The sequence below is a fragment of the Eretmochelys imbricata genome, chromosome 22 (genome assembly GCF_965152235.1).
Source record: "Eretmochelys imbricata isolate rEreImb1 chromosome 22, rEreImb1.hap1, whole genome shotgun sequence".
Classification (NCBI taxonomy): Eukaryota; Metazoa; Chordata; order Testudines; family Cheloniidae; genus Eretmochelys; species Eretmochelys imbricata.
Window position 1 is genome coordinate 17,872,620 of NC_135593.1, and position 27,350 is coordinate 17,899,969.

At 41.3% G+C, this 27,350-nt stretch overlaps 1 protein-coding gene across 1 annotated transcript in view; it reads right to left on the reverse strand.

Annotated features, from left to right (window-relative positions):
• Nucleotides 1-753: 753 nt before the first annotated feature.
• The window catches only part of CADM1 (cell adhesion molecule 1), a 288,504-nt gene continuing 261,907 nt past the window's right edge, over nucleotides 754-27,350 (reverse strand). Inside the window, exons 10-13 of the mRNA XM_077839810.1 lie at nucleotides 26,336-26,368; nucleotides 14,395-14,448; nucleotides 2,015-2,146; nucleotides 754-954 (exon numbers count right to left, since the gene is read on the reverse strand). Coding sequence (XP_077695936.1) covers nucleotides 836-954; nucleotides 2,015-2,146; nucleotides 14,395-14,448; nucleotides 26,336-26,368 — 338 coding nt within the window. The 3' untranslated portion in view covers nucleotides 754-835. The remainder of the gene's footprint in view (nucleotides 955-2,014; nucleotides 2,147-14,394; nucleotides 14,449-26,335; nucleotides 26,369-27,350) is intronic.

Sequence of the window (27,350 nt, forward strand, 5' to 3'; positions counted from 1 at the left end):
CAACAACAAGGAGGATTCCTTCATGCCCCAAACTTTTCCAGACAGCATGGGGGTACCACTACTGAGCAGTCTACAAACACAGAATTCAAGACAGATTCAATCTCACAGTGACACACCTCACTTGCAGATAACCCTGTGCAGTAATGTCTCTCCGTGGCCCACGGAGTGCATTTTCTGAGTCACAGCCTATTTTCTACTCTCCACCACTAGAAAGCATTTGAAACACGGGCAGCCGCAAACAGTTTTCATAGCTTCTCCATCCAAGCCTTTAAGACAACAGAGAAGAATGTAGTATGGATACACTGAACTGCAAACTACGAAATCTAAAGCGTGCTGGTTCTCCTCCGATGAGATTGAATTTTGAACAGAAAAATAGTGGCGTTAAAAGAAACACACTAAAAACAATCAAATCTATTCCAAGGGGTTCCAGCAGGCAATTCCAAAAGAGAACAGAAAGAGGAAAAAACAAGAAAAAAAAAACACACACACACACAACCCGCTCCTCCCATCCCAAATAAAATAAAATAAAAATAAAACAAGGCACAGAATTTTCTGCAAATGACTTAACGAAACTAAATCCAAGCTGGACTTGGCCAAAAAATAAAACCCAAACTGAGGTGTCGAACAGCAGAGTATACTTTACAAATAACATTTTTTACACAGCCAAGCCCGGACCCTCCCAGTCTGACATCTCTCCACCCATTCGTTTAAAACAAAAACAAACAAAAACAAAAAAGACACAAGCTGGTTGCAACTTCCAATATCACTGTCTCTGTCATCTAAATTGGGCCAGTAACTGTCCACGGTTGGACACCTCATTGAAACCAAGGCTGATCTAGATGAAGTACTCTTTCTTTTCTTCAGAGTTGTTCTGTCCTCCTTCTGCATTGATTATAGCCGTGTCTGCGTCCGCTGCATCATCTGCTCCTTTGGCTTCATGAGTGAAGTATGTACCTGAAAATAAAGCAGTGAGGTTCTGTGACTCATTGATGGTCTCTGCATAGATTGCTGTAACACTGCCATTTGCTTTACTGTGAAGAAGCCAGGAGAAGGGGAGAAAAAGAACAACCACCGGAAGGAAGGAGAGAAGTCTGAATCTAGGGGTTCCGGAGGCGTTACTCAAGCATAAATAGCTGTGATAGCATGAATCAGCGAGACAGCACAATGATCTCAGCGATTAAGCTTGAGATTTTTCAATGCTGCCTCGTGGATTTAGATGCGCATTAAGTTCAATGGGAATTGTACATCTAAATTCTGCAAGGCGGCTTTGAAAATGACAGTCGAGGGCATTATAAAAAGGACATCAAGTAAAAAACGAACATCACTGGTTAAATAGTAGGACATTATATAATGACCCAGGGTGAGTCTCTCTCCATGACCAGGTAGATTGAGAACTACCAATAATCACGCTTCCCCCCACCCCTTTTAAAATGACCCATTTTGTCATTGCAATCAGAGCCTCCAGCGCCCCCCACCCCACCCCCGGGGGTGGGAACTTCAACAGTGACACTGGCAGAGTGCTCAGCAAAGTACACGGGAGGTCCCAGGAGCACATAGAACAAGTGAACATAATCAGCCTCCCACGTTGACCAAAAGGCCCTCATGCTATTATGAGTGGACTGAATAAATAACAGAATGATTTTTAAGTTACTTCATGCCATATAAGAGTCTGGAATGATATAGCCCCTCCCAGTACAAGAGTGCACAAAAATAAATTGATAAATTCTTAAGCATGTCATGCCCTTCCATTACAGATGACATATCTTTCATCTATTCTTCTCTCCCAATCCTGATGCGCTTTCCCCCTTCTTCTCTGTGTCTATTGGGCTCCCCCATCTTGCTTTTAGCTTCCTCCCATCCTGTATTTCTGGATCCTCTTCCACTATACAAGTCCCTCTGCTGTTTTTTCTGTTCTCTATCCTGCTGTGTAACAAAACACAGTGCCTTGTATCAGACTGTTACAGCTGCCACCACGCCAAGCCCTCCCAATGCTGTGTTTCAAGCCTCAGCTTACCTTTGTGTCTTGCAAAGTATCGCCCTAAAATGATGAGCAGGCAAAGCATTGCGAACACCACCACGGCCACGACCCCGCCGATCACCGCATGGTCCACAGCCCTTATGGACCCTTCATCACCTGCTCGAGAATCTGTCGAGAGCAGAAGAGGAATAGGAATTTGGGACTTATTACAGGGCGATTTGAAGGTTTGGCTGCAGTTGTGCCCAGGGTTGGAAAAGCTACACTTTTACTTTTAACAGGAGAGGGGTAAAGCACTGAACTATCCAGACCAGTGCTCAACCTATTTACCCTTGTAGGCCGCATATGCAGCTCTATGTGTGTGTTATGTGGGCAGTTGTGTGCAGATTGGGCCACATGTTGAGAACCACTGATCCAGATGGATCAGTTCACACAAGGGTGCAGACAGGCCTGGCTGATCAGCTCAAGATATTCTTCCACAATGCAGCAGCAGAGTCAGCACTAACGCATGTAGAACAAGATCGGGAAGGAAAGGGAGACATGGAATCATCGGCATCTTTTGTGAGGGTCTGCCACACCTCAGTCCCCAACTTCAATTCTCCCTCCCCCGCCCCAGATAAAGGGGATGATCTAACAATTGGAGGCCAGGAAGTGCCAGTATGGTGACATCAGTTGTACGGAAATCTCAACAAGGCATTTATTTATATGAATGTTAATCCCCCAAAATTTTATTTGCATGGCGAATAAGTGATCAAGTCCTAATTTCAAAAGAAATCTAGGATTATGTGATTAAATACATTTTTGCTCAATAAATTCCATGATGCATCAAATAGCAGAACTCTCAATGCAAACCATAAAACCCTCTTCAAACACAGATAGCAAGCAATAATTGTACATTGCCTCCAACCGCTTTATTTTATTTATTTAACACCTCGCCATGCAATTAATTTTCTTTTATAAGCATCTCTCCCTTAGGATGCCAGTCCCCTAGAGAGGAATGACTTATTTGGCGGGGGAACAACTCTGAAATGAACCCAGAATGAGCTATGGCCATGTAAAATGAATGTATAGCAGTGTAAACAATTTTAATTTAAGAATGCAGCTACATCAACCCTTGCTGCAATTCTAATGGCAACCGAGATTTATAATGTAGTAAAAAACAATTATTCTCCCGTTGATTAATACATTAACATTTGGAATGGAAGCTAAACCATTGTCTCTTTTTTTTATTGAGTCAAGCACGACACCTCTATTAAAATGATTTACTACCCGTACCTTACAATTTAAGCGCAGCAGCAACAGAAACGGTAAAAATCTTTTAACTTTACATGATTTGTGAAGTCATATGTGAAGGATTTACCATTTAAATCTTTCACTACAAGCAGCACATGGCCTATAAATCTGTCCCACATGCAGTTGCCCGGACACCTAAGAGAAATGCATTTCACCAGGAAGACTGAGAGTGCAAATTCAAGTCAATTTTTAAGAAAGATTTATCTCCGTCTCTCTCCAAATAACAGAGCAAATCTCTGAAGCCTCCACCTCTAATAATATTTGAAGTTTATCGATCAAGTGTACAGATCCGTGACAGCTAAAGGTAATGGTGCTCTTTTGAGCTGAAACCTGATACAATGTTTTCAGCAGGCGCTCAGGATTTACACTTTCTATCGACATTTCCAATTCTGTTCTAAGATTAAGTACTGAAGGATGTAAGTAAATAACTCGTAACCGAGAGCTCCATAAAATACATTTTAATTAAAACAGTTTAAATTAAAAAGAAAAAAAATCTTAAAGTGTTTCTTCAAGTTGACTTTTAAAAGTAACAGAACAAAACGGGTAGAATTTGCATAGACTATGGAATGCCTAGGTTTAATTAGGTCAAAGTAGGTGCACATTAAAGGACAAAATGAAGAGCAGCCAATTAGACAGAACCATGTTAAATAAAATCACCTTCAGCAATATATCTAATACGTTAAACTAAGTGTGGCAAAAAATGTTCTCCTGTTAGCCGAAAGCTTTCACTACTAGGGTAGCTCTGGCATGATATATATATAAATCATTTAACTAGGATTAGAATGTGCTTGAGAAATTTAAAAGCGTGATATGGGTTAAGACTCGGTGTTCACAACACAGTGCCTACAAATGGCAGGTATATCCCATATAGGTTATTCCTTACAACTTCATGATTAGAAAAACGAAATGCAAAAATTATCTCTAACATAATGACAGAGTGTATCCAAAAGGACAAAACCTAACAGGAAAGCAACCAATGAAATATTTTACTCAGTTGAAAAACCATAAATATTGATCTCTCAATGAGGAGAATTAACTAATCTTGACCTGCCAAGGATTCCAGATCCAATCAGTTTTTCCCCTCAAGTCAATTTTTCATAGCTGGGTGGAGACAAACAGGAAGAAGATATTTACAATACAGAAGATACATGTACAAAGGTAAGCAATTCAGAGAAAGGTGCAGATCCTGATAACTAAGGGCAGGAAATGGCTCCCAGTGGCTGCAAAATATACCCTGAAAAAACTTCTCCTAGGAAGGGCATTCTCTATTACTCAAGGTGCAGACACATGCCTTATCAGAAAAATCCATCTGCCTTTGCTGTTGTGGCCAGAGGTGTAATGACCATGATTACTGACAGCTGCCCCACCCAAACGTCATGTCACCTTTGACACCTAGACTGCAAACATGCTAGGGCAGGGACTGTCTGTTACTTGTCTATATAGAACCTACAGCCATGGGGGATCCCTGACCGGTGTTCTAGGCAACCGTTCTAAAATCATCTCATTTCATGATCCAGCACAACCATTTAAGGTCTTACAAAATTCCACAAGGCAACCGAAGTTGGCTGATCCACTCAGTGGTCACTTAAGACAGGCTGCACTGTATTTATCAGGGTAACCAATTATTTTTTATTGGTTCTAAAATCTACGGGCACGCTTCACAGCTACTTACAACAGAAGCACACCAATTCAACAGGTATCTTCCCAGTCCCACTCTGATCACACAATTAAATAACATCCCACACTAACTCACCTATCTTCCCTAGTTTGTTTATTGCAGTTATATCAGTTAACTCTACAGATTGGTAACATCAGAAGTTATGATTTCCTAGTGCTGTATCCTCTCTGCTGGAGAGATGGGACGTTCCCCAAATTAAGAGTAAGGATTTCTTGCTGATGTTGGGAACAGTTAGGGCAAAGTATGCACATCAAAGCACATCTGTATCATGAGAGAGCACAGCCCAAGAATTGGAGCCAAGATGCATTTTGCTTGACCCAACACAGATGGAGAAGACGACAAATATAGGACCAGAGCTTCAGATGGTGTAAATTGGCCTAGCAACAATTACAGTAGAGCTACATTGGTTTACCCCAGCTGGAGATCTGCCCATAAAATATAAACTGAAGTGCTGCGCCAAAACCACTGGCCTGACAGCTCCATGGTGGTTTCTGTTCAATCTGTAATTAAGTCAAGAGCAGTGAGTCTTTAGTCGTGTCCCTGCTTCCCTGAGAAGTGACTTTCAAACACAGCTTGACAAACATTTTTGGTCAGCAGAGTTTATTAAATATGATTTTTTCCACTGGGACAGGCGCTATTTTTCTTAATTATTTGTATGGAAAACAATATTTTTCCAAGTGTACGCTCCAAGTTTATTTTATTGGGTGTATGGCTAAATAGTCTAAGTTTACGTGTTAATTAAAAATTAAATACAACACACTGAGGATGTCTAGAGCTTGCAAACCATCTAGAGATAAATCTGGGAGGCAGTTAACAGTGTACTTTTGCCCTAGAGGAAAATGGCTTCATATTTGTATTAGATCATCAAACAAAAGGAACTTCCCTCCTACTCTGACTGCTAATACACTGGATGTTTATTCCCTAGAAATGCTGTACATATTACCCAATTAAAACAGTATTATCCAACCAGATGTATTTATGCACCTGCTCCCACTTCTCCCATCTTCACAAACAGCCTTCAGCTGAGGAAAGGTAAGTCACCTCTGCAGGGACTCTGCCAATGCCCCTCACTCCCGACTTGCAGAACCTCCCTGTTACGTCTGTACTGAGTCTCCCACAAAGCTCTGCCAGTACATGCTAATCCTGTCTTGCAGCCCTATTATTCATATCCTGGGTCTTCAGCAGAGGCTACCAGTTATGTCAAATGGTGTGGCTGTTTCATAAAGTTGACAGATAGGGACTCAGCTGACTCCCTGATAACTCATCGCATTTGTGACCTAAGATAAAGTTTTAAACTCTGCCTCCAGAGACCAGAGGCTCTAAACCATCAAGCTCCATCCTTTTGCGTACATATTTCATGTTTAGCAGCCTGCAGCCATTTTTCACAGAGCAAAATAAAACCACCACCGCATCTGCTCTCTGCTTCATCTAGTCTCTCTCTGGGCAGTTTGGCTACTTGCTGTTTCGATCGGGAAAGAAAAATCAGGGGATTATTTAAGTTTTTTTAAATGAAAAATGGAAGAACTGATGCAGTCTAACTGCCAGTGGGCATCCATGAATTCCTGCACCTTTAAGATTACGCTTGGCAGGCAAGGCCACTGTTGATCCGAACAGAGGCATCAAGTAAAGGATTCATTTCAGAAATCACCCTCAGCCCCACTCACAAGTGGGTCAGTGTCTCAGTGATAGGAAGAAAAAAAGTTCCTGAAAGAACGAGTCATGGAAAAAATGTAGTCTTTCTTGCCTCCAGAGAGATGGATCAGCCTTTCTGCTTTTATTTCCAATGCTTATCAGTGTTTTGAATGGGATTCTCAAGAAGAGGAGCTTACCACCTAATGGCAGGGGCTGACTGTGTTTAAGGACTTATTTGGCTTCCCATCACCATACACCAGGGCATCTGGTGCCATCTCCTCCTCTTCCCCTGTTGTCAGTAATTTCTTCACACCTTTTCGTTCTTCCTCTTTCCTCACATCTCCATATTCATGCCTTAGCCACCACTCTCCACCAAGCACTGAAAGATAAGCATCACCTCTCCTACCCAATCCTACATACAGGACACCTAACACTAACAGAGTTTCTGACTTCTAATGCAGGAAGCGCTAATGAGGCTTTTCAGTGGGGCAGGTATCACTGGGGAATCAGTTGGAGGTATCTAACCCAACCAATCCTGAAATGAACCTTTCTGTTTTTAGGGATGACTGGAAACAAATTATTTTCCTTTTATTTCAAAGTGCCACAGGACATCAGATCAGGCTATTTAATTTTTCCTATTAAATTACCCAAGTGAAAAATAAACAAACAAAAATTTGCACCTGAGATGGGAACTTACCTTCTTTTTTACTTGGTGTTTTAAATATAGGGAGTAAGGACCCCATCCTGTAGCTCAAACACACAAGGCTACTACAGTAGCAGACCTACGTTATACATTATATCCACACACGCAAACGTTTTCCCAGTTGGTAGAGCTCCTTCCTGGATTGCAGGGTCCGTGCATGCTGAGTTTTCAGCTCAGTTACTAGCCCTGAAGACCAGGTATAGTTACAAAAAATGACTCAAGCCCCTTCCGAGCAGGGGGGAAGGCAAGGCATTATCCTATAGTCAATGATTAATACCAGTTCGTTGTTAGAAAGAAAGGGATATTTTTGAGGGGGAGGGTGGAGGGGCAGAAGCAGCCGCTTTCCCAAGTTGGTGGCAGGAACAAAGATTTGACCTTAAAAAAAGGCATCTGCTGAAAAATGCTGCCCCCAATTTACAACACCCACTGTAGCTTCCTATCCACGATAAAAAAAAAAAATCAAACAACTTTATTACGAAGGGGGAACAGGCTAGATGACAGGAACTGACAAAATGCCACATTGTTTGCTAATCCTAATAAGCTATTCTTCCTTAAGATTTGCTTTGCTCAGCACCAATTCAATTACAGATGCAACAAATCCTTCTGACATTTAATTCCCTCTTGTCAGAGAGTAGGAAATGTATACATGCTCAGCTTTCCCATTAAGATGTTAATATACATTGGAGCACGCTGGTCTCTACAGTGAATAGCATTTTTAAGGGCGTGTTTGGTTGAGAGGAAGCAATGCAGGAAGGTAAGAACCAGGTGAACATAAAACGCTGCATGTTTCTCTCTGAGCAGCAGCTACTTTGCTCTGTTCAGCAGCTACTTTGCACAGTAGCAAAAGAAAAAGAAATCAACCAACTTTTAAGTACAGTGCTTTCTAATATGTCAAAACGTCTTAAAGGAAAACGGCAGCGATTTGTTTCACCACCACCGTAGAGGGCTATAGCAACAACTTAATATAGGCTGAAACAGTGAATTTTTAAACACTGTTGTAGTGCCCCCATGGAGGGGAAAAATGGAGCTGCTGACTCTGAATTGGGGGCTGATACAACAGCAAACATCTCAACCCGGGGGGTGGATGGGGTCAGCCTGATATGAACATTCTGCCCCCATTTAAAAGTACAGGGAATCGGAGACGTTGGGAGCTGTTACGAAGTTATTCTAATTGTCTTTTTTAAACTGGATGTGCCAACTGTTACATTATCCACAAATTAAGAAATAGCTGTGCTTTGACAGTATATTAAACCAAAGAAGTTTTCCTTGAAATGAGCATATCTGATAAACAGTAAACCTAAGGAAACAAGGAAATGTACTTTTGATTAGCATCTATTCGACACCATAGCTCAATTCGATGTACTTCCAGATTTCTGGGGAGGATAGATTAAATAATATAGTGAATAGTGAACCCATGGCAGTGTGCAATCTGTAGAATTTCAGTTCACTTTGCCTACCTATTTTTCTGGCTTAAGGAAAAATCCATAGCCGCCTCATGTTTACCTTTTGTGAGAGGGAGGATAAATTAGGAGAAAAAACAAACAATCGAAAGCACCATGTTGGACTCTGAAAATGATCAGCAAAACTGCATATGCATCTCTTGATTCCAGACAAATTTCTGTCTAGCATCATTTTCACAGTACCAAATGCAGTTAACAGCTGCTTTTAAAACCTGAATATCCTGTTAGTCTTTAAATATATAAATTAACAACAAACAACTTATTAACCCCAGGTTTCCAAAGCTGACATAGTATTTTGGACTTCCAGAGAAGTAATTGTTTGAAAACAACCAGAATACTGGAGACTGAAAAGAAGGGAGTGGATTTTTGTGGCAGTATTCGGATAGTGTGGGCTAAAACAGCTAGAGCAAGATTGGAGCTCTAGGCTAAATTGTGGCAAATCTTTTCCAGTTAGCTGGTGAATGGTTCTGTTTGATTCTGTATTTACTGGGCCATTTTTAGATGCAATATTTTATATTTGTCCAGCTCCTTTGAGTTCCTTTTTACTCTCTTTGCAAGTGGTGAGAAGTCAAGCCTTCGAGCTTGAGAAAGGCTGGATAAGATATGACAATGGACTCATCACTTTCCCGAATTTAAAATCCCAGTCATATCTGATTTAGAAGTTAAAAAAAACCAAAAAACAAAAAAAGCAACTAACTTGTAAAACTACTGAAAAACAGTGACAAACTGAAGGTTTTATTTTAAAAATCTGCACAAGAACTGAAATCCCTAGATGACCAAGTTCAAGTCCTAGATGGAGTTTAGACCTGGTACTTAAAACTGAGAAGCTGGGTTTATATCAACCCCTCCCCCTTCCACAAAACATCTACCCCCACAATGAGTTAAGGTTCTTCACAGTAGCTCCCAGGGTGACTAAGGGATGTGGAAGGTTTATTCACAACACTCCCAACTCCCAGAGTGCATAGAAACTTTAGGTTCTGAACTTGATGTCCAGCACCACATCACCAGACCAGACTAGCCTCAAGGAACGTTTTTAACAATGCACCTTCATAGTGGTTCTTACTGCACTTACATGCGCTTCACCATTGTGGCTCATTAAGGCTCTGTTTCTACCACCTGGGGCACAGTATAAATAAAGCACTTAAGGAGATATAGTTTGTCCCACCTCTGGTTCAGGGAACAGAGTGTTTTACTCCAATGATTTACTGTACCTGCTATGTCTATTTCTCCTGGTTTATATTCTGCTATGTAGACCAAGGTCTTAAAACATTTTCTGGGGGGAGAAATAGGGGGTAACTGACAGCTCTGAAGTTTCTTCTGTGCACATTTGTACTGTAAAAGCCGAAGATTGATAGATCTCTTCGTGCATGTGCAGCGTGGCCGTTAATTTCGGCAATTGAGATTTACCGCTGTACTCCCACAAAAATTCCTTAACAGCGCTTCCATTTCTAAGGGGAAATTAATTTTTAAGCTGTGATGTGGGACAATTTTTTAAGTCTGTTCGTAGCTACCATACTACTCATGGTTTTGCAATACATGGATTGTGCTGGGGAAGGGAAGACAAGAGATGTTTTTTAAAAAAAACCCGTAAGCCCAATAAATATCTTACTTTTGAAAAGTAAAGTTAATGAAATACCATTTTCAAAGGTGCATAAGTGACTTAGGAGACAAAGTCCCATTTTCAAAAGTGACTTAGGAGCCTATGGCCCATTGACTTTCAATGAGATTTAGGCTCCGAACCTAAATCACATTTGAAAATGGGACTTTGGCCGCTAAATTACTTAGGCACTTTTGAAGACGTCATCCACTGTCTAAAAGGCATAACGTAATAAAAAAAGCCAGTCCATCTCTGCTAATAACTAGGAGGCTAAACAAGAAAACAGTGACCACGAACATTTTCAAACTACATTCTCTATTGAAAGAAGTATTTTGGTTGGTAAACATGCTTTGTGGTGAGTTTTATCAAGCCGCCTATGAAAACGGTATTAGTTGAAGCAGCAATAGGGTTTGGGTTTTTTTGTGCCTGTCATTATTTTGGAGAAATGTGTCATGTTCATCCATAATAGGGAAGGATTGGAATTACTACCCGGATGCAGTAGGAATGGATGATCTTATTATTCATGACAACAGTTTAGCATTAAGTGTGCTACACCTACCCTAATTTATTGATGGACTGTTTAAGACTGGTGTTAACCTGTTTGTCTTGTATTATAATTGAATTTGGTCTCTAACTTAAACTATAGAAATTCAAGGAGTTCATCCTTCAATCAATAAAGCTCCTCTGCGGTGACCCATTTCAAGACAGCTTCATAAAAAATAATGTATCTTGTTTTAATAAATTTAATCACTATGACAGCTGCTCAATTTTTATTGGCTGTTTCTTCAGACATCTCTCTGCTAGAGAATGAAGCCACACTTACAATCAATAGTAATTGATTAATCAGCATCCCCCTTGAACAAAGATGCTAATCAGGTTTTGATTAGCTAATCAAACCAGATGCAGAGGCTACATGGTTGTTCCTTGATTGTTCAGTGTTTTACAAGATGTGTATCAACACTGTTGAGAAAAAAAAAAGACGACCATAATGCATCTGTGGGGAGGGAAAATACAATTTACTGAATTAATGTAACTGGATTATTACAATCATAAGCAAAAAAAAAATCTTGGCACTTGTGACAGCTCAGTGATTGACAAGACTATAGCTATGATATCCCTGATATTATGGTACCAAGGAGGGGTTGATGAGGGAATAATTTCACATGAGTTCCTGTGAGCATAAAACAAATTATTTCACACCAATAGGGTCTTGTTATGTTACAGAGCAAATGTTTGAGACTCATAGGGACAGATGTACCTCAAGCAGCAAAAGTCATACAGGCCACTGGAAACTACCTACCGAGATGCAGGGAAATAGATGTATTATATAATTGTACAGTTGGGAGAGCCCCTGGGGAACTGTTTGGCAGGGTATGAATACCAGAAATGAATGGCATACTGAGCAAACCCTGTTGCTGAACTAGCATTTAATGATGCCAGAGCTCATCAATAATTTGCAGCCTGGAGGGGCTTCCTGTTCAACTCTGGGTGCAATTCAAGGTGGTGCTATTCATTTTTGAAGCCCAACGTGCTTGAATGGTGGCTAGCCACCAAAATGCCGGGCTCTCGACATACATGTAAAGGACAGGAGATCAACTGGACACTCACTCATAGGCCTTAGAACTGGAAGTTTGGAGGCTGGGCATTTTCAGCAGGTGGCTCTCAACTCTGGAACTTACCTTTACCATATGTCGGAGAGCCTGAGTTTGCTGACTGACCTGGGCATGACAGACAGCCCATCTGGCTACTCAGGATATGTCTAGATTGCAATAAAACACCCACAGCAGGCCTGTGCCTGCTGACTTGGGCTTGCAGGGTTGGGGTTGTAGGGCTATAAAATTGCAATGTAGACCTTTGGACTGGAGCCTGAACTCTGGGACCCTTCCCTCTTGCAGTATCCCAGAACCCAGGCTCCAAGCTGAGCCTGAATATTTACATTGCAATTTTACAGCCCCACAGCCTGAGCCCCTGGAGCCCAAATCAGCTGACCCTGGTCAGATGCAGGTGTTTTTTTTGCAGGTAGACATACCCTCAGACTTTTGCTTAAGGGGTTAGTGTTTTCTGGTTTATAGCTAAGGAAGGGTGTGAGACACTTTTGTAATTCTAAGTGATGTTGACGACTAAAGTTGGTGGCGTTCATCTCTCGACACATGCACATAACTGATAAAACAGCTTTTAAAAAATCTACACAATTTTAATAACCTAGAGACCAAGTTCTCAAAACACATGGTCTGTTTTACATCTGCAAAAACATACCAAATGGGCATGTGTTCATGCAAACAGGACACGTTCTCACCTGCTTAGTATGGGCAGGTGTTTGCAATGGATTTTGTGAAGATTTTTGAAAATTTAGCCTTACGTTTTAAAGCTTCACATAGAAAAACACACCTATCAGCAGAAAATATGCTATCCTGTCAATGCCTCTAGATAGAATGAGTCACTGGAAGCATAATGGCAAAATTAAACAAAATTATTACCTTGTCCCTATGCCAGTCAGTACTATCCATTCCTTAACAGTCTGCTACACTCAGTTTGAGAGTTTGTGCTGTGGTCAGGAATTTCAGAGGCAGCTCCACTCAAAAAGCAGTGACAGGAGTGATAGAAGAGATTAATTTCAGCCATTTGACTAGGGAATTCCTCTCTAAGTTATTCAGTTATAATTTTTTTGTTTTTAGTTAACTATCAAATCAAAACAATCATTTCCCCTCCATACATTGATACAACACAAGCACCTGGTACTTCTTAGCTATCAGGACTGGCTCAGGCCTGCCGTATCGTTATCAGCACCGCCGGGCTCTACAGCTGTGGTACAGCTCACGGGAGGTCTTATTCTGATAAAACGCACAGTAGTTACAAAATGTCTAACCTCCTGGCCAATTTACACCTCTAGTGGCACACACAAAAAGACGCCAATAAGTTTACTGGGAATAAAACAAAACTTTCTATGAATAAAAAAAGGTATAAAATTGGACTGTTTTTTACTACAAAATGGAGAAGCATCAAATCAAGAAGATGCTTCTGGGCAGAGCTGTTCCCAAGTACCCGTGCACCCTGTAACCAGTCCCCCATAAAAATAGCCAGGAGTCCCACAATGGAAGCAGGACTTAAAGTGGGTCTACTTCTCCATGATTTTGTGTACCACGCACCATTCTGATGCCTGAAGGGGAGCCCACATGGCCCCATTTCTTTCGTGGCTGTTTAAAAGTCTCACATGGTGCCTCACAGTTGATGTGCACTCAAAACCTCACAGCACAAATAAAAATGGGTCAGTAAAACAAACAATTAGAAGTGAAGCAGTGACAACAGGTGCTAAATGAGAGTATTTAGAATGTTCAGAAGGCGCTCATCTGACTGGCTGAGAGACCAAGTGATTTAACATACGTCTATGTACCACAGTTTATGTCTTTGTTTCAACTACATCCACCCCCGCAATCACCCGCTGAAGAGAGGTGTGTTTCTTAATTTGTAACCGTAATGCCTGCATTTGTGTATCAGCAATAAAACCTACTTCTGCAAGTTGCTCAGTCTGCTGTGAAAAAAAGGTTCAAAGCATCTAATTAATTTACATTATAGCACGTGATAAAAGAATTGTACCCTTCTCTCCCCACTTGAGATAATCATGTCATGACAATTTCCCAGCATAACATGAAGTAGCAGGCAGGGTAGATTTAGTGCAAACTGCATTTTTATAGACAATCATACAATCCAACATCCAGGAGTGTTTTACAAATGTAACAAAATTTCAACTGAACCATTCTCTAATTTGGATTAAAACATTATTTCAAGCGACTGAACTTCTAGTAGCTGTTCGACAGCCTGAAATATGAATCACATCGTATTGCATACATTTCCCTGCCCCCACTCTGAAATATGTTAATATGTAAATGCATGCCAATATTGAGAGAGGAAAAAAGCAGAAAACAAGGATTCTGTATTTGATTAACGGCTACACAACAGCAACTATGCAATGCAAAATGGCCAAGATGCAGAAATCAAAGTGGAAGCAGTATCCACAGATTGAACACAACAGTGTTTTACCTAATTACTAGCCCTTACCTGAGAGATCCCCATAGTCCAGTTCCTCTGCGGAATTTGGCAACTGAGTAAAGCCTTACAAGTAAAAACAAACTCGTTTTTCTTTATATTCCTCAAGGGACAACAACAATACACTTAACAATTGAGGATGGATTTACTGGAAAAAAAAGTGAGTCAGTCACTTGCCACCTTTGGATGGTTTGAATAGATTAGCTTGTAAATGCAGTTCTCCAATCGTCTACTTTAGTACTGATAGACTGTCAGAAAGATTCCTCAGTCTACACTGTTTAAAACACATGAAACATGAAGGTGAATGTTCAAAATCACTCATCCATAACAGCATGCAAAAACCCTTCCCAAACCTTGATTGTTAACTGTCAAATGGTGTGATGTATCACTTTATTACAGTTCTATTTAGATTACACGAGAGTGTATGTAAAATTTTATTTCTAGTTACAATACAAATTGAAATCCTTGGCCAATGTTGACACAAACAGCATTTTATCAATTTATGGATATCTTGGATAAAAAGGTTACCTACCTTTCCATAACTGTTGTTCTCTGAAATGTGTTGTGCATGTCCATTCCACTGTGTGTGCGCGTGCAACTCAGACAATGTCAAGAGATTTTTCCCTCAGCAGTACCTATCAGGGCAACAGGAGTGCCCTCCGGTGCCTTCCACCGCTGCATGCAGGTAAAAAGGGCCACGTTGCCCCCGGCCCCCCTTCAGTTCCTTCCCACTAGAAAGGCTCTGATAAAGAGGGGAAGGAGGGTGGGTTGTGGAATGGACATGTGCAACACATCTTGAAGAACAGTTACAGAGAGGTAGATACAAGGTTTTTTTCCCCTTTGAGCAATTGCACATGTCCATTTCACCGTAGGTGACTCAAGCAGGGAGGGAGAGCACATGTGTGGGCCGAACAGACACTGCTACCTAAAATCTCCAATTAGAGACTCAGGGACGCAGATACACCTGCAGTGGAGCACCCATAGGGACACAACTCGAAGAAGAGTGAACGTTGACATGGCCACACTGGGGCTATTAGAATAACGTGAGCAGAATCTTGCTTGACTTTGGACAAGACTTTGGTCAAGAGCAGAACTGGAGGGAAGGCACACAACAGGCCTCCTGACCAGGGTCAGAGGAATGCATCGGTCAGTGAACCTGGGCTGTGACCTGCTCAGGAACAAAATCAACGACTTTCTTTGCTCTTGTTGTAAACAGGTCCACTTGGAGTTCCCTGCTGCAGGAAAATGGACCTGGACACATCTGGGCTCAGAAACCACTTGTGGTGATCTGCAAATGACCTGCTCAGGCAGTATACCAGAGAGTTTTGAACTCCTGGAAGGTAAGCAGCTCTCAGGTTGATAGAACTAGTGACTAGAGTGAGTGACTTATGGAGGAGCAAAAGGAAACTCCCTCATGAACACCTGCAGGTTCTACCCCCGCTACAGGGAGGACAAGATCTGAGCAGATACTTGAACCACCAGGTCAACTGACGATGGGCCAGCAAGTACACCAGGGCTAACCAACCCTATAGTTCTCTGAGGTATAGCCTGACGTACTGCATCACGTAATGCACACCGCTGTGTCTCCTAGAAGTTTGAGGCAATTCTGACAGATCATGAGCAACGACCTGCATTGATTGGAACTTCTGCTCCAGCAGGAAAGCCCTGGCCTTTGTCAAGTCCAGGACTGCCTCAGTGAATCCCATTTGAACAGGCGTCAGGATAGATTTCTCCGTCTTGATTAGGAAACCTGGCGTGTTGAAAACAGACTGAAGAGTGGCTACACTATAGAGTACCTGAGACCTAGATCAGCCTCTCACTAGCCAGTCATCTAGGTAGGTGAATACTCGGATTCCTGGCCTTTGCAGGGTGCTGCTACTGCAGCCATGCATTTTGTGAATACGCGAAGGGCTGCTGCGAACCAGTAGTGGGATCCATTGACCATGAATCAGAGAAGCTTTCTGTGGCTCTGGTGAGTCGCCACATGAAAATAAGCATCCTTTAAGTCAAGAGCAGCATACCGGTCCCTGGGATCTAAGGAAGGGATAATAGACACTAGAGTAACCAGCCAGAATTGTGTTGTCTTTTGGAACTTGTTTCGCTGCTTTAGGGCTAAAATAGGCCTGATACTCCCTTTGCCTTTGGGATTAGGAAGGAATGGGAATAAAATCCCTTCTCTCTGAAGGGCATGGAACTTCCTGCATGAGCTCCATGAGGAGGGGAGACAACCTCCTGAAGTAGTATGCTCTCCTCAAAGTGGTCCCCGAAGAGTGACAGGGACGGGGTACAGAAACAAATTGAAGGGTGTATCACAGTTCCACTGTCCATAAAACCCACTGATCCATGTTGATGAGAGTCCAAACACTTAGGAAATGGGAGAGGTGATTGGGGTGGGGAAAGATGGCACTGTGGGGAGTGGTACACTGCTCTTAACCAACAGGTCAAAATGATTGTTCGGGAGACCCAATCTGCCCAAAACTGGCAGCTGCAGAAGAGCGAGGACGAGGTGGTCACCTCTTGTAACTTCTACTTTTTGTGGACAGGTTCTGGGTACATGGCAAGAAGAGATAAAGGTATCGGGAAAGCTCTGAGTGGAACGGCTTTCTTATTGCCACCAGTGTGTAAGTCCCCAGAGACTTAACAGTCACCCCTGAATCCTTAAGACTATGAAGCCTCTCCTCTGTCTTACTGGAAAAGAACGTGAGGCCTTCAAATGAGGCCTTGAGTGGTTTGTTGCACCTGTGGGGGAAGACCTGATGACTGCAGCCAAGATGAACGTGCAGGGTGATGGTCGAAGCCGTTGCTCGAGCCAGAGTCCACCGTATTCTATGAATTAAAGCTGTCTTGGCAGCGAATTCGCCCTCCTCCACCATAGCAGCGAATTCCTGCTTTTGCCTCATCAGGAAGCTTGTCTCTGAACTTCAGGGTACTTCACAGGCTGAAATCGTGCTGGCCCAGCACAGCCTGCTGGTTTGCAACCCTAAGCTGTAAAGCTTCCTGCCAAACAGGTCTAGCTTTTTCGCTTCTTTTCCTTTAGATATTGAGGCCCAGTGTCTCTTCTTCAGCAACAGCAGCAACTACCAGGAAGGCTGGAGGAGGGTGATTATAGAAGCGCTTGAATCCCCATGAAGGGACATATCTTCTCTCCATCCTTTTAGCAGTGGTTGACAGGGAAGATGGGGTCTACTATAAAACCTTGACAGGTTCCAGGATAGTCTCATGAATAGGGAGAGCTACCCTAGAGCGTCCTCCAGAGGCTAAAATGTCCACAAGCGTGCATGACCTTTCCTGTACATCTTCTGGTTCGAGATACAGAGCTGCAGCCACCCTCTTCAACAAAGTCTCAGTGAGCTCTGAAATCAACAGGAGGGTGAGAGTTTGGCTCAGTCACTACCACTCATCAGATGATGAAGAGGAGGCAGCTCAGGATTGTTGAGGAGGTCCCTCCTCTAATTCCTCCACAGGACAGTCCTGAGCACGCACCTCCACCTGCATGACCCTGGAGGAGGGAAGACTGACCTTGCTGCAGATGCTCCCAGCATCTAGGTGCTGTGTAAGGGTGGGAAGGGAGCAAAGAGACTCTAGAACATGGAAGGAAGCCCCCAGGGGTCCAAAAGGGCCATTGATATGGAGGCAGGGCCCAGCTGTATGCAGGCCATTGGTCCTCAGGGTGCTGCAGCTGTGACCAGTACCATGATGGGCAAGCACCCCACTGCAGTTGCTGGGCATGCTTAGGGTAAGACACACATGATCAGATGGACTTCGTTACCTCAGATCACAGTGGAGCTGACCCTATCGGGGCCGGGCAGGCCAGCTCTGAGTCTAGAGATGAGGGTGCCGGTGAGATCATCACTGGCTTTCACTAGATATAGCCCTATGGAGAGGGTCCACAACTACAGAAGCTACCAGTACTGAATGGTGCTCTGGGGTTGGAACTAGGACCCTGGGAACATGTGCTTCCAATTCTGGTACCAGGCGCGATACCCAAACAGCAGGGGAAGCTGCCACCGATAGGTTAAGCAACTCTCTGGCTGCCTCGAAAGCCTTGGCTGTAGACAGCACCAGAAAGGGCTCCGGAGTCTATGGTACTGAAAGGTGTGCTGGTCCTTTGAGGATTGGTTGTAATGGACCTGTCCCAGCCTCTGGAGTCAGCAATCCCTCCTGGCTTACTGACCGTGTCTGGGAATGGCTCCTCTTTGAGAGCACCTCCGAGTTCCGGTCTCTGCTCAAGTGCCTTCACCACAGACTTCGAAGGTCCCAATACAGAGTGTTTGGGAGACTCGCATTGTCTCTTCTTGGGTACCAGCAATGAGCATCTGCTTCTGGACTCCTAACAGGGGGAGCACTCCTAAGTGACTTGGACGTGCTCAGACACATTCAGAGTGGGAAAGTTCTAAGGGCAGGCAAAGCAGAGACTCCACAAGCAGGTACTTGAGTCTGGCAGCCCGATCCTTTTTCAACTGGGCTTTGAACCTTTTACAAACATGACATTTGTCACTCACCTACGCCTCTCCCAGACACTTAAGATAGATGGGGTGTGAGCTGCTCACTGGCTCAAGACTTGATACATGAGACAGAGGCATTAGTCCAATACAAGGCTCTGAACCCTACTCTAGAAAAACGCGACCCTAAATTTATTCTAAATATGCACAGACACTACACTAGACTACAAACTAGTTCTACAGCTACGATACACACCAAAAGGAGGAAGGCTTGCAGATACACAGTATGGTGCTCCAACAACCGTCACTAGCAGGAGGAAGTGATGAAGTGGGGTCGGTGGTACATGGCCCTTTGTCCCTGCGTGCAGTGGCATGAGGCACCAAATGGCACTTGCACTACTGCCGAGGGGAAAAAATCTTCAACAACTGTGCATGAGACGCGCACCTACAGTGGAATGGACACATGGAATCACTCGAACATATTTCAAAACGGCACCACAGCTGTACAAGCAGATGGCAGGTTCTATCTCCAGTGAAAAAAATCTGATATGGAAAACGATTTTCTTTTTAATTTCAAAATTTGATCTGTTTGTGGAAAAGTATCCTCAAAGCTGATAAAGCAGTTAGGCAGGAGAAACCCCTTCTGTGACCTTTAAATATTAAGAGCTATTGCAAGCTACCACTACAACCCAACTAGCTTTGGTTTGAACAGTCATATCCTTTTTTAGTGTGTTTGAAAAAAGGTTTTTTGAGGGGTTGACGGGAAGCATAGAAAATTTAGTTCAGCCAGGACAATCTTATTCTTTACTACTTTGTTAAAGTGCCAGCACAAATAAAGTATCCAAAGGTCAAAGAAACCTATTGAATTAAGGGAGAACACCCAGTGCAATGAAGTAAACTGGTACTTGTAATAAACTGCTGTTGCAAGTGACTGGATGCCAAAGAACGTACACTCAGATTTATATACACTAAGAAATAGCATGGTTGTAGCTGAACTGCTGCTGACCACATTGGCCGTGCATGGACAAGGCAAACTATGGCCAGCACCAGATTACCTAAAAATTGCTGACAACGGATTGCTGCTCTTTCCTAGAGTGGACAGGGCCTTGGCTGTATGAGCAGAAATAATACCCAAGTCTCCGGAGATTTCATTGGTTGAAAGTGTTCTTTTGCAGAAATGACTTTATCCATTGTATGAAGACACATTACCGTTATTCAAATAATAATTATAAACGGGCAACAAAAAGTACCGTAACAATATAGTTGCAAATCTTAGAAAGTTAATCCCTCTCATTTACATGGCCCAATGAGTATCAAAGAACTTTATATATGCTCCAAAAAGGATAGTTGGTACTGAGGAATGGCAAAAATGGAGTTTAGAGCTTGTGTTTACTTCAAGTTCTCTTTTGACTGGAGAGGGAAGACTGTATAGGAAGACTGTAGGGAGGTATTTTTTTTAATAATAAAGATCAAGATGTTTATACAATATTGTTGATCTGCAAAATTTCCCCAGTAGAAAGCAGCAGTCAACATACACCTCATTAGAGATGAAACTGTCATTTCATTAGAGATGAAACTGTCATTTTCAATGACAGTGTTTAAAATACACCACGTCATCTGGAATCTACTGCTTGAATTATCTACTAACGTAGAAAACCATTTAGATTAATGGCAAGAAATTTGTTTTCGCACCACTGTTAGATTTCAGGAAGCTACACAGTTTTTACTGTAATATGATCATCTTTGTATAAATATAATTAGAGTTGACTCTCAGAAGAATTAGACATGCAAACCTGTGCTCTGAAGAGCAGCCATTCAATTTTTATCTCACTAAAACTGCATCTGTACAATGTTCTCTTTCACTTAAAGGGAAGTTCATTTTCTCAATAATGAAAAAAGGGCAACGTTGCATTTTTTATGAAGCAAAGAATCTTTTTTTAAAAGGAAATGTAACCATTCAGCAATTCAGTTTCTACCTGCACCTGGTACACTCAAAAATGTCACCAAACAGCATTAAAACCTGTTGCGAGGCATTTTAGATATGTGGTAAATTACTTCTTGATTTTTCTCATTAAACTTTCATATCGACTATTAAAGTCCTCTCTCTTCATTTCTGATTAAAATGTATGCTAAGTCCTTTGCAACTTCTTTAAATAAATGAAAGTTAACTTTTCACTCCAATGCAATTTTGCTGCCAAATAAAACTTAAAAAGGTAAAAACATCGAGTTACAAGTTTCATTTCTTCCAGGTACAGATGTTTAAGTGATTATGTTAGTATACCATCTATTTATTCAGATTTATATTGACAAAATAACATTGTGTGGCATGCCATAAATAATCTCTATTTTTTAATGCAACAATTAATTTTCTTTCCTTATAAGACAGGAAATATCAAATTATGGGTTCTATTTTATGTTAATCATTTTACACCAGTCGACAGACATCTTAAAACATATGTAGAGATCTTTGTGTTGTTTTATTTAAATTGCCCCAAGGATTGGACGTGCAAGGTAACATTTTAAATTATTACATTTACCATTAGGGTTATACATTAAGGGGAAAATTTTCAAATGGAACAAACAGCAGTTAGGCGCCCACCGTTGCCCATTTATGTCAATACAGAAGCCAGCATGAGATTGTTCTTTACTGGACTGTTTATATGGCCAAGATTTTCAGAAGTGGCGAGTGCTTTCAGATGACTCACTTTGGGATGCCATCTTAAGCCTGATTTTCACAGTGGGTGACTGTTAGAAAGGAAACAGTAACTTAACAACACATTGGCCATTTATGTTACCATCAACATCAAAACCCCCTCATGTGCTACCAATTACCTATTTCCCTCCTTAGCATGAACATCTACCATGTTGAGGTGGATAATATTTTTTCCTCCCCCACCCTCTAATCAGATGTTGCGGTCACAGACATTTTATTATGAAATGCTGCCTTCCTGCTTTGTCAGCTTTAGGAGGGGTTTTTTTCAACCAATTTCTTTCCTTGGTATTAGCCGTGGGAGTTCAGTCTGCACTAAAATGGTAAAGATTATAGCTGAAATGCCATTGAAAACTTCTCTTCCATTCATTAGCCTCTTCAGGGTGTGCTTTTGCAACGTGTATGCTGTTAGCAGGATCCCTTGATTGAATTACAGTTTCTGAATGTCATTTTTATGTACTCAGTTAAATATGTACACACGTAGAATGGATGTGCCATTTGTAGTGAAGTACAATGTGCGCTGGTTTTTATATTATTTTTTAAACTGGTTTAGCGCTTGTTTAAAACTGACTTGAGGTATGAACTTGAGAAAATTATAAAGTTCAGATATTGCCTTTGCTGTGGCAACACAGTGCATTATGAACAAAAGCATGACCTCAGATACATGCTTTATTTATATAGGCGGTAAAAGAACGAGTTGGACAATTATATAGAGAAGTTGCTTAAAGGATAGATGACCTACGAGGCTAAGCTCCTAAGCCTACCATGGAACGAAAGACTTTAAACTGTTAAAGCAAATAAATTTAGATGTTGGCAGATGCGGAGTTGGGGGAATGGACCCGGCCTGTTCTCCAAAGTCTATGGGGTTAGATGTTTAATTATTTTTGCCATGGCTATACCATGTTCAACCCTCACATTAATTCTATTGGTGCAGGGAATTGGGATTTCAAAATGCATGGGGGAGCTTCAGCCCCATTGGCACTATGAAGTGAAAAAATAAAAAGGGAAAGCGGATTTTTTAATTTTTTCAGTAAAACCAGTTTACCGCAGTGCAGCAGAAACACAAGCACTACTGCCAGCCATGACCATGCGGTTAGAGTTCTGATAATGAACAGTGCAGAGAAAGGAAAAAAATGCACAAGAAAATTTAGTCAAGCTTTCCTTTTTAAACAGAAGAGTTAATAAAGTTCGTGCTTTAAGTCACTCATGCATTACTGCTGCAAATTCTGTACCATGAGAAAACAGGAATGGCAGGGTTTTTTGGCTGTTGTTTTACATGCACACACACACACACACAGCTCCTCTTTTCCAGGCCTCTAGGATACACTCCAAAAATTGTAATCACTCAAAAAAACCTTTCCGAGATCGTAGTTTTGTACATATATCACAAGCCATAAATTCCACTCTTACATTCACATTTTCTTTACTACCAATCTATTGGATTTAAATTTTTAATTAATTTTAAGCGTTTTTTGGAGAAAATCCATTTGGTTTTATATCATGCCCATGCATTTCTAATCATTCGTGTACATGCTCACTCGGCTTGGTAAGAACAAATGGCCAACACACAAACATCCGGTATACTCCATACACACTCCAGCAACACAAGCTTGGAAAGAAACCCAAGAGTCTTCATGGGAAAATAACCCTTTAAGAGGGAGCTATTGTGGAGTTCAGGTACATTTTTAAGGCTGAAAAGACTGTCACAGCTAGTTTGTCTAGCACATCTTGTCATTCAAGTTGTGTCTGTGATAAACCTGACAACTCTCTCACTTGTACATTAACAAACTGAAAAGCAGGTGCTTCTTGGTATAATGGAGCCCTCTCAGGGCTTTCCCTAAACAGTTAAATAATTAAAGCTATTAGTAGATATAGTTAACAAATATTTGTTATTTTGCTGCAACTGTGTTCCAGTGGGATTTCCTTCGGCAACATGAACATTTCAACTGTTGAAATGCACCCATAGCAACTCTTCACAACAGTTATGGATTCAATGACTTCATTTTGATACCTCTGACGCTCCCTCCCAGTAGCCCAGGTTCTCCCAGAGATCAACGAAAGTGTTATTTCAGACTAAGATGATGTCAACCTTGGTATAGTTTACTCGTCCTAGTTTATGGACTGTTAGACCCTTCTAACTCTCCCCACAGTGACACAGAGAACAGGTTTACTTGCAAATGGCTATGATTTTAGATAGACACCAAAAAAGATATGTTAATACAAATTTTGGGTATTATATGAACCAGGTATCCTAAAACTGGACATATTAAGCTTTTCTTATACAGATCCCTAAGGTTTGAGGCATGGCATCCCCATAATGTTTTTTAGTTTCTTATTTTTGCTTTAGTATCAAGAGGAATTAAAATGGTAAAAGCCTCTAATCCATCAACTCTTCTCTGGCTGTAAAGTGCTGATCAAGCATCAGGAGAACCCAGTAACCTAAAATCGTTACGGTGAGCGGGTTTCACACAATTTGCTATGTTTAGTATTGAATCAAGCCACATGGGTAAAAGGAAAATAAAAAGGAAGAACTTGATTTACTCCAAAGTCAAGCCATGATTATTCCTGCAACATCCTACTCCATTTCAGATGTTTCTAATATCGTCAATGGTTTCTAAGGAAAATCTCAAGCTTATGACTTGGTAGATATAGTAAAATAAAGGTGGAAAAGTCTTGCAAATATTTTGTTTTAAACTGCATGAGCAGTAGAACCTGTCTAGTGATCTGAGTAGCTGCTGAGTGTGCTATTAGCAGGAGGACTGAAATTCAAGACCCAGTCTTGGCCTTGCTCTTGTCCTAGCAGCGGCCAGGGCACTTGATAAAGCTCATGCAGCCTCCCTATATTTCTCTTGAGACCTCCAATTATTCAAGGAGTAGTATGTACTAGCCTTGTAAAGGCACATGTCCAGACTTCTTTTGCCAGGGGATATGGCCTCTGTAGCACAGAGCCTTTGATAATGAGATCAGGAAGGGAGGAGCAAGTAAATAGAGGCTAAATATAAAGAGATCCTCCGTGATCACAGGATGCCTGTGGAGTAGGAAAGAAATAGAAGTAGGATTTTCACAAGCACTCAGTGTTGGCCTAACTCTGCTCCTGGGAAGCCCATGTTAAAACTCCTAGCCAGCGTTTGGCCGACACTGAGTGGTTTTGAAAATACCACTCCTAATCTTTATGGCTACACGTTTTATTGCTAATTTAGTCAATCCTAATTAGTCCAAGATATTTTCAAATTCCACAGTCTACCTGAAAGTATAAGGAATTTTAAAATGTCTAATAGAGAGTAATAGCATTCACTCACAAACACCGCAGAAATAAGCCTGAAGGGCTGGAATGAGTCACTAAATCAGGAAATTCTGGATAAAACTGATTAATGACTAGGATTGGGGTGTGGTGGAGCAACATTAACAGAGGCACGATGGTGCACTATCCTAGGAATCTGAAATTTAGTATCTCAGTCAATTCCTGAATCAGAGATTAGAGGTGGAAAAGAGCTAGTGTTAATTCATTCAGCACATCTCCCATTGTGCATTTTCTACAGTTGTAGAATTTTACTTAGCCAACTTTTTCAGAAGTCCATAGTACTATTTCATCTGTATTTCCTGTAGTTTTATTTGAAGTTCTAAAAATGTGTAGCATTGAACAGACACTGTCTGTCATCATAGTTTAGAGGGGGAGGTGGGCAGTGTATGAATAATATGAAAACGTCCTAAAAAGATTTCTTGAACAAATTGAAAAAAATGTATCGTAAATTAGATTGCAAGTTCTTGAGGACAAGGACTGTTTTCCTCCCTTTTGTATTGTATATTATCATCATCGTATTCATTTAATTTCTCAGTCCCCCTTCCTTCATTGTTGCTAAAGATAGGTCTCACTAGACGAGAAAGTAATTATTCCACATTATGGATGTATTGGCTTACCAAATTTCAGGGTGAAACTTGGAACAGTTGCATCACCAAAGTGAAAAAAGAATTAATATTAATCCCTTTACTTCCCCCAAAATATGGATTAGAATTCATTAGAACTGCCAGGCTGGTGTCATTTTGTTTTAAAAATAAATAATGTGTGTCAAGATTTTTGTATGCTGAGTTTTGGCCTGAAGTGAATATTTGAACATGGTTTAAAAATAGGGAACAAGAAAAGCTGTCAAGCTAATAGACTAATTTGAACAGAAGACAAGGATTGGTTTGCTAGACTGCTATGACAATGAGAAGAGTTAATGTTGGTGTTTGTTTTAAAAAGCTCTTCCACAGGGTGATGATGAAAACTTTACTCCCGACCTATGAGATGAGAGGGTCTTCTGTGGAACGGCTACAGAATACCAAAAATATCACTTGTCTCTAACAGACTTACGGGATTCAAGTTCTCCACAAACCAAAAAAAAACCCAAAAAACCCAAAACCCACTACTGAAAATTTTATGCATCTCTTAAAAAATTAAACTTGAGTTCATATTTTCAAAAGCCGGATTTCTTTTTAATCTTTGATGTGATTACCCCAGTAATAAGGATTACTAAAAATCAGTCGCTCCCTTTGTACTGCTCTTACATACGTGCCATTTCATTCAGTTTTGGGAATTGCTGCTAGTCTAGGACTGTAACAATTGGTGGTTAAACTCAACAGAAATGACAAGACTAGATGTCCTTTCAAGCCTTAAAAATTATGTTATATTTATGAGATCAGTTCACTTGAAATGTGATTTCCCTTGAAGACTACATTCTCCCTCCCCTCCCTTCTTCCCCCCAAGCTTGCCTTGCCACTCAGCAGTGCTGAGAAAGTAGATAAACAGGAATGTGATACCAACCGTGAACTGCCGGTTCTGTCGTCGCCGTTGTGTCTACACACGGGAACAGAGGATTGGAGGAAGGGAAGAAACAGGAGGAACGGCATGCAAAAAAAGGGAAAATGGAAAAAAATGGAACAGATAATATATGAGCAAGCTTTCAAAGAACATTGCGTGACAAGCAATAATAAAATGAAAGGCAAAAAGCATCTGAAGTGAGTTGCACTGTTTAAAGTACATGCCTTGAATTCAAAAGCTGTGAGCCTGAGGAAAACAGTAAATTCTTTGTTTTTCTGGAGTCTTGCCAGGACGATATTTACGGGTGGTCAAGAGCTAAGGGGAACATGAAATGTGGGGAACACCACCAGCGTCAACTCTTTGGTTACGTACTTACAAAACACAGATGCTCAAAACTACGACAGAGACCTAAAGCCTAGAAATGGTTTCATACATTCAAACATTGCCTTCACTAAAATCTTCCCCTCCAGCCTGTTCACCTGAGGTCCTTCATTACCAATCAGAAGTCAATCAACCAGCCTCAAGTTTCCCCTCCTCCAGCTGGATGCCAAGAAACCTACAAGTGCTATAATGCATGGTTTAATTTCAGCATCCAGCTTATTTTAGGGTTGATCAGGAGCAACAGGGAGATGATGAGGACTAGCACACTGTTTTCATAGACCACATTCACTCAAACATACTAAATTTGTAGGTGGCCTTTTTGCTTGGTTCTAATGAATCATGAACCAATGAGACATTCACTTGATTGAAAAGTACAAGTCTTCACAGAACACTGGGAAGGCAAGTGGAGATTACCAATTCCTCTGCTGAGAAAGATTGCCTGATCTCTGATCCTTTTTTAGTCTTTTCTGCTAAGCTCTGATGAAAGCATTTATTTTTCAGGAGGCTGAGCGTCACATGTTACAAGTTAAATATATTGCATTGTTTTCATCTAGCCTCAAATATATTGGTTTAGAAAAATTGATTCACATCAAACTGCAAAGCTTTGTTAAAGGCCTTTGAAATATTTTTGGAGTTG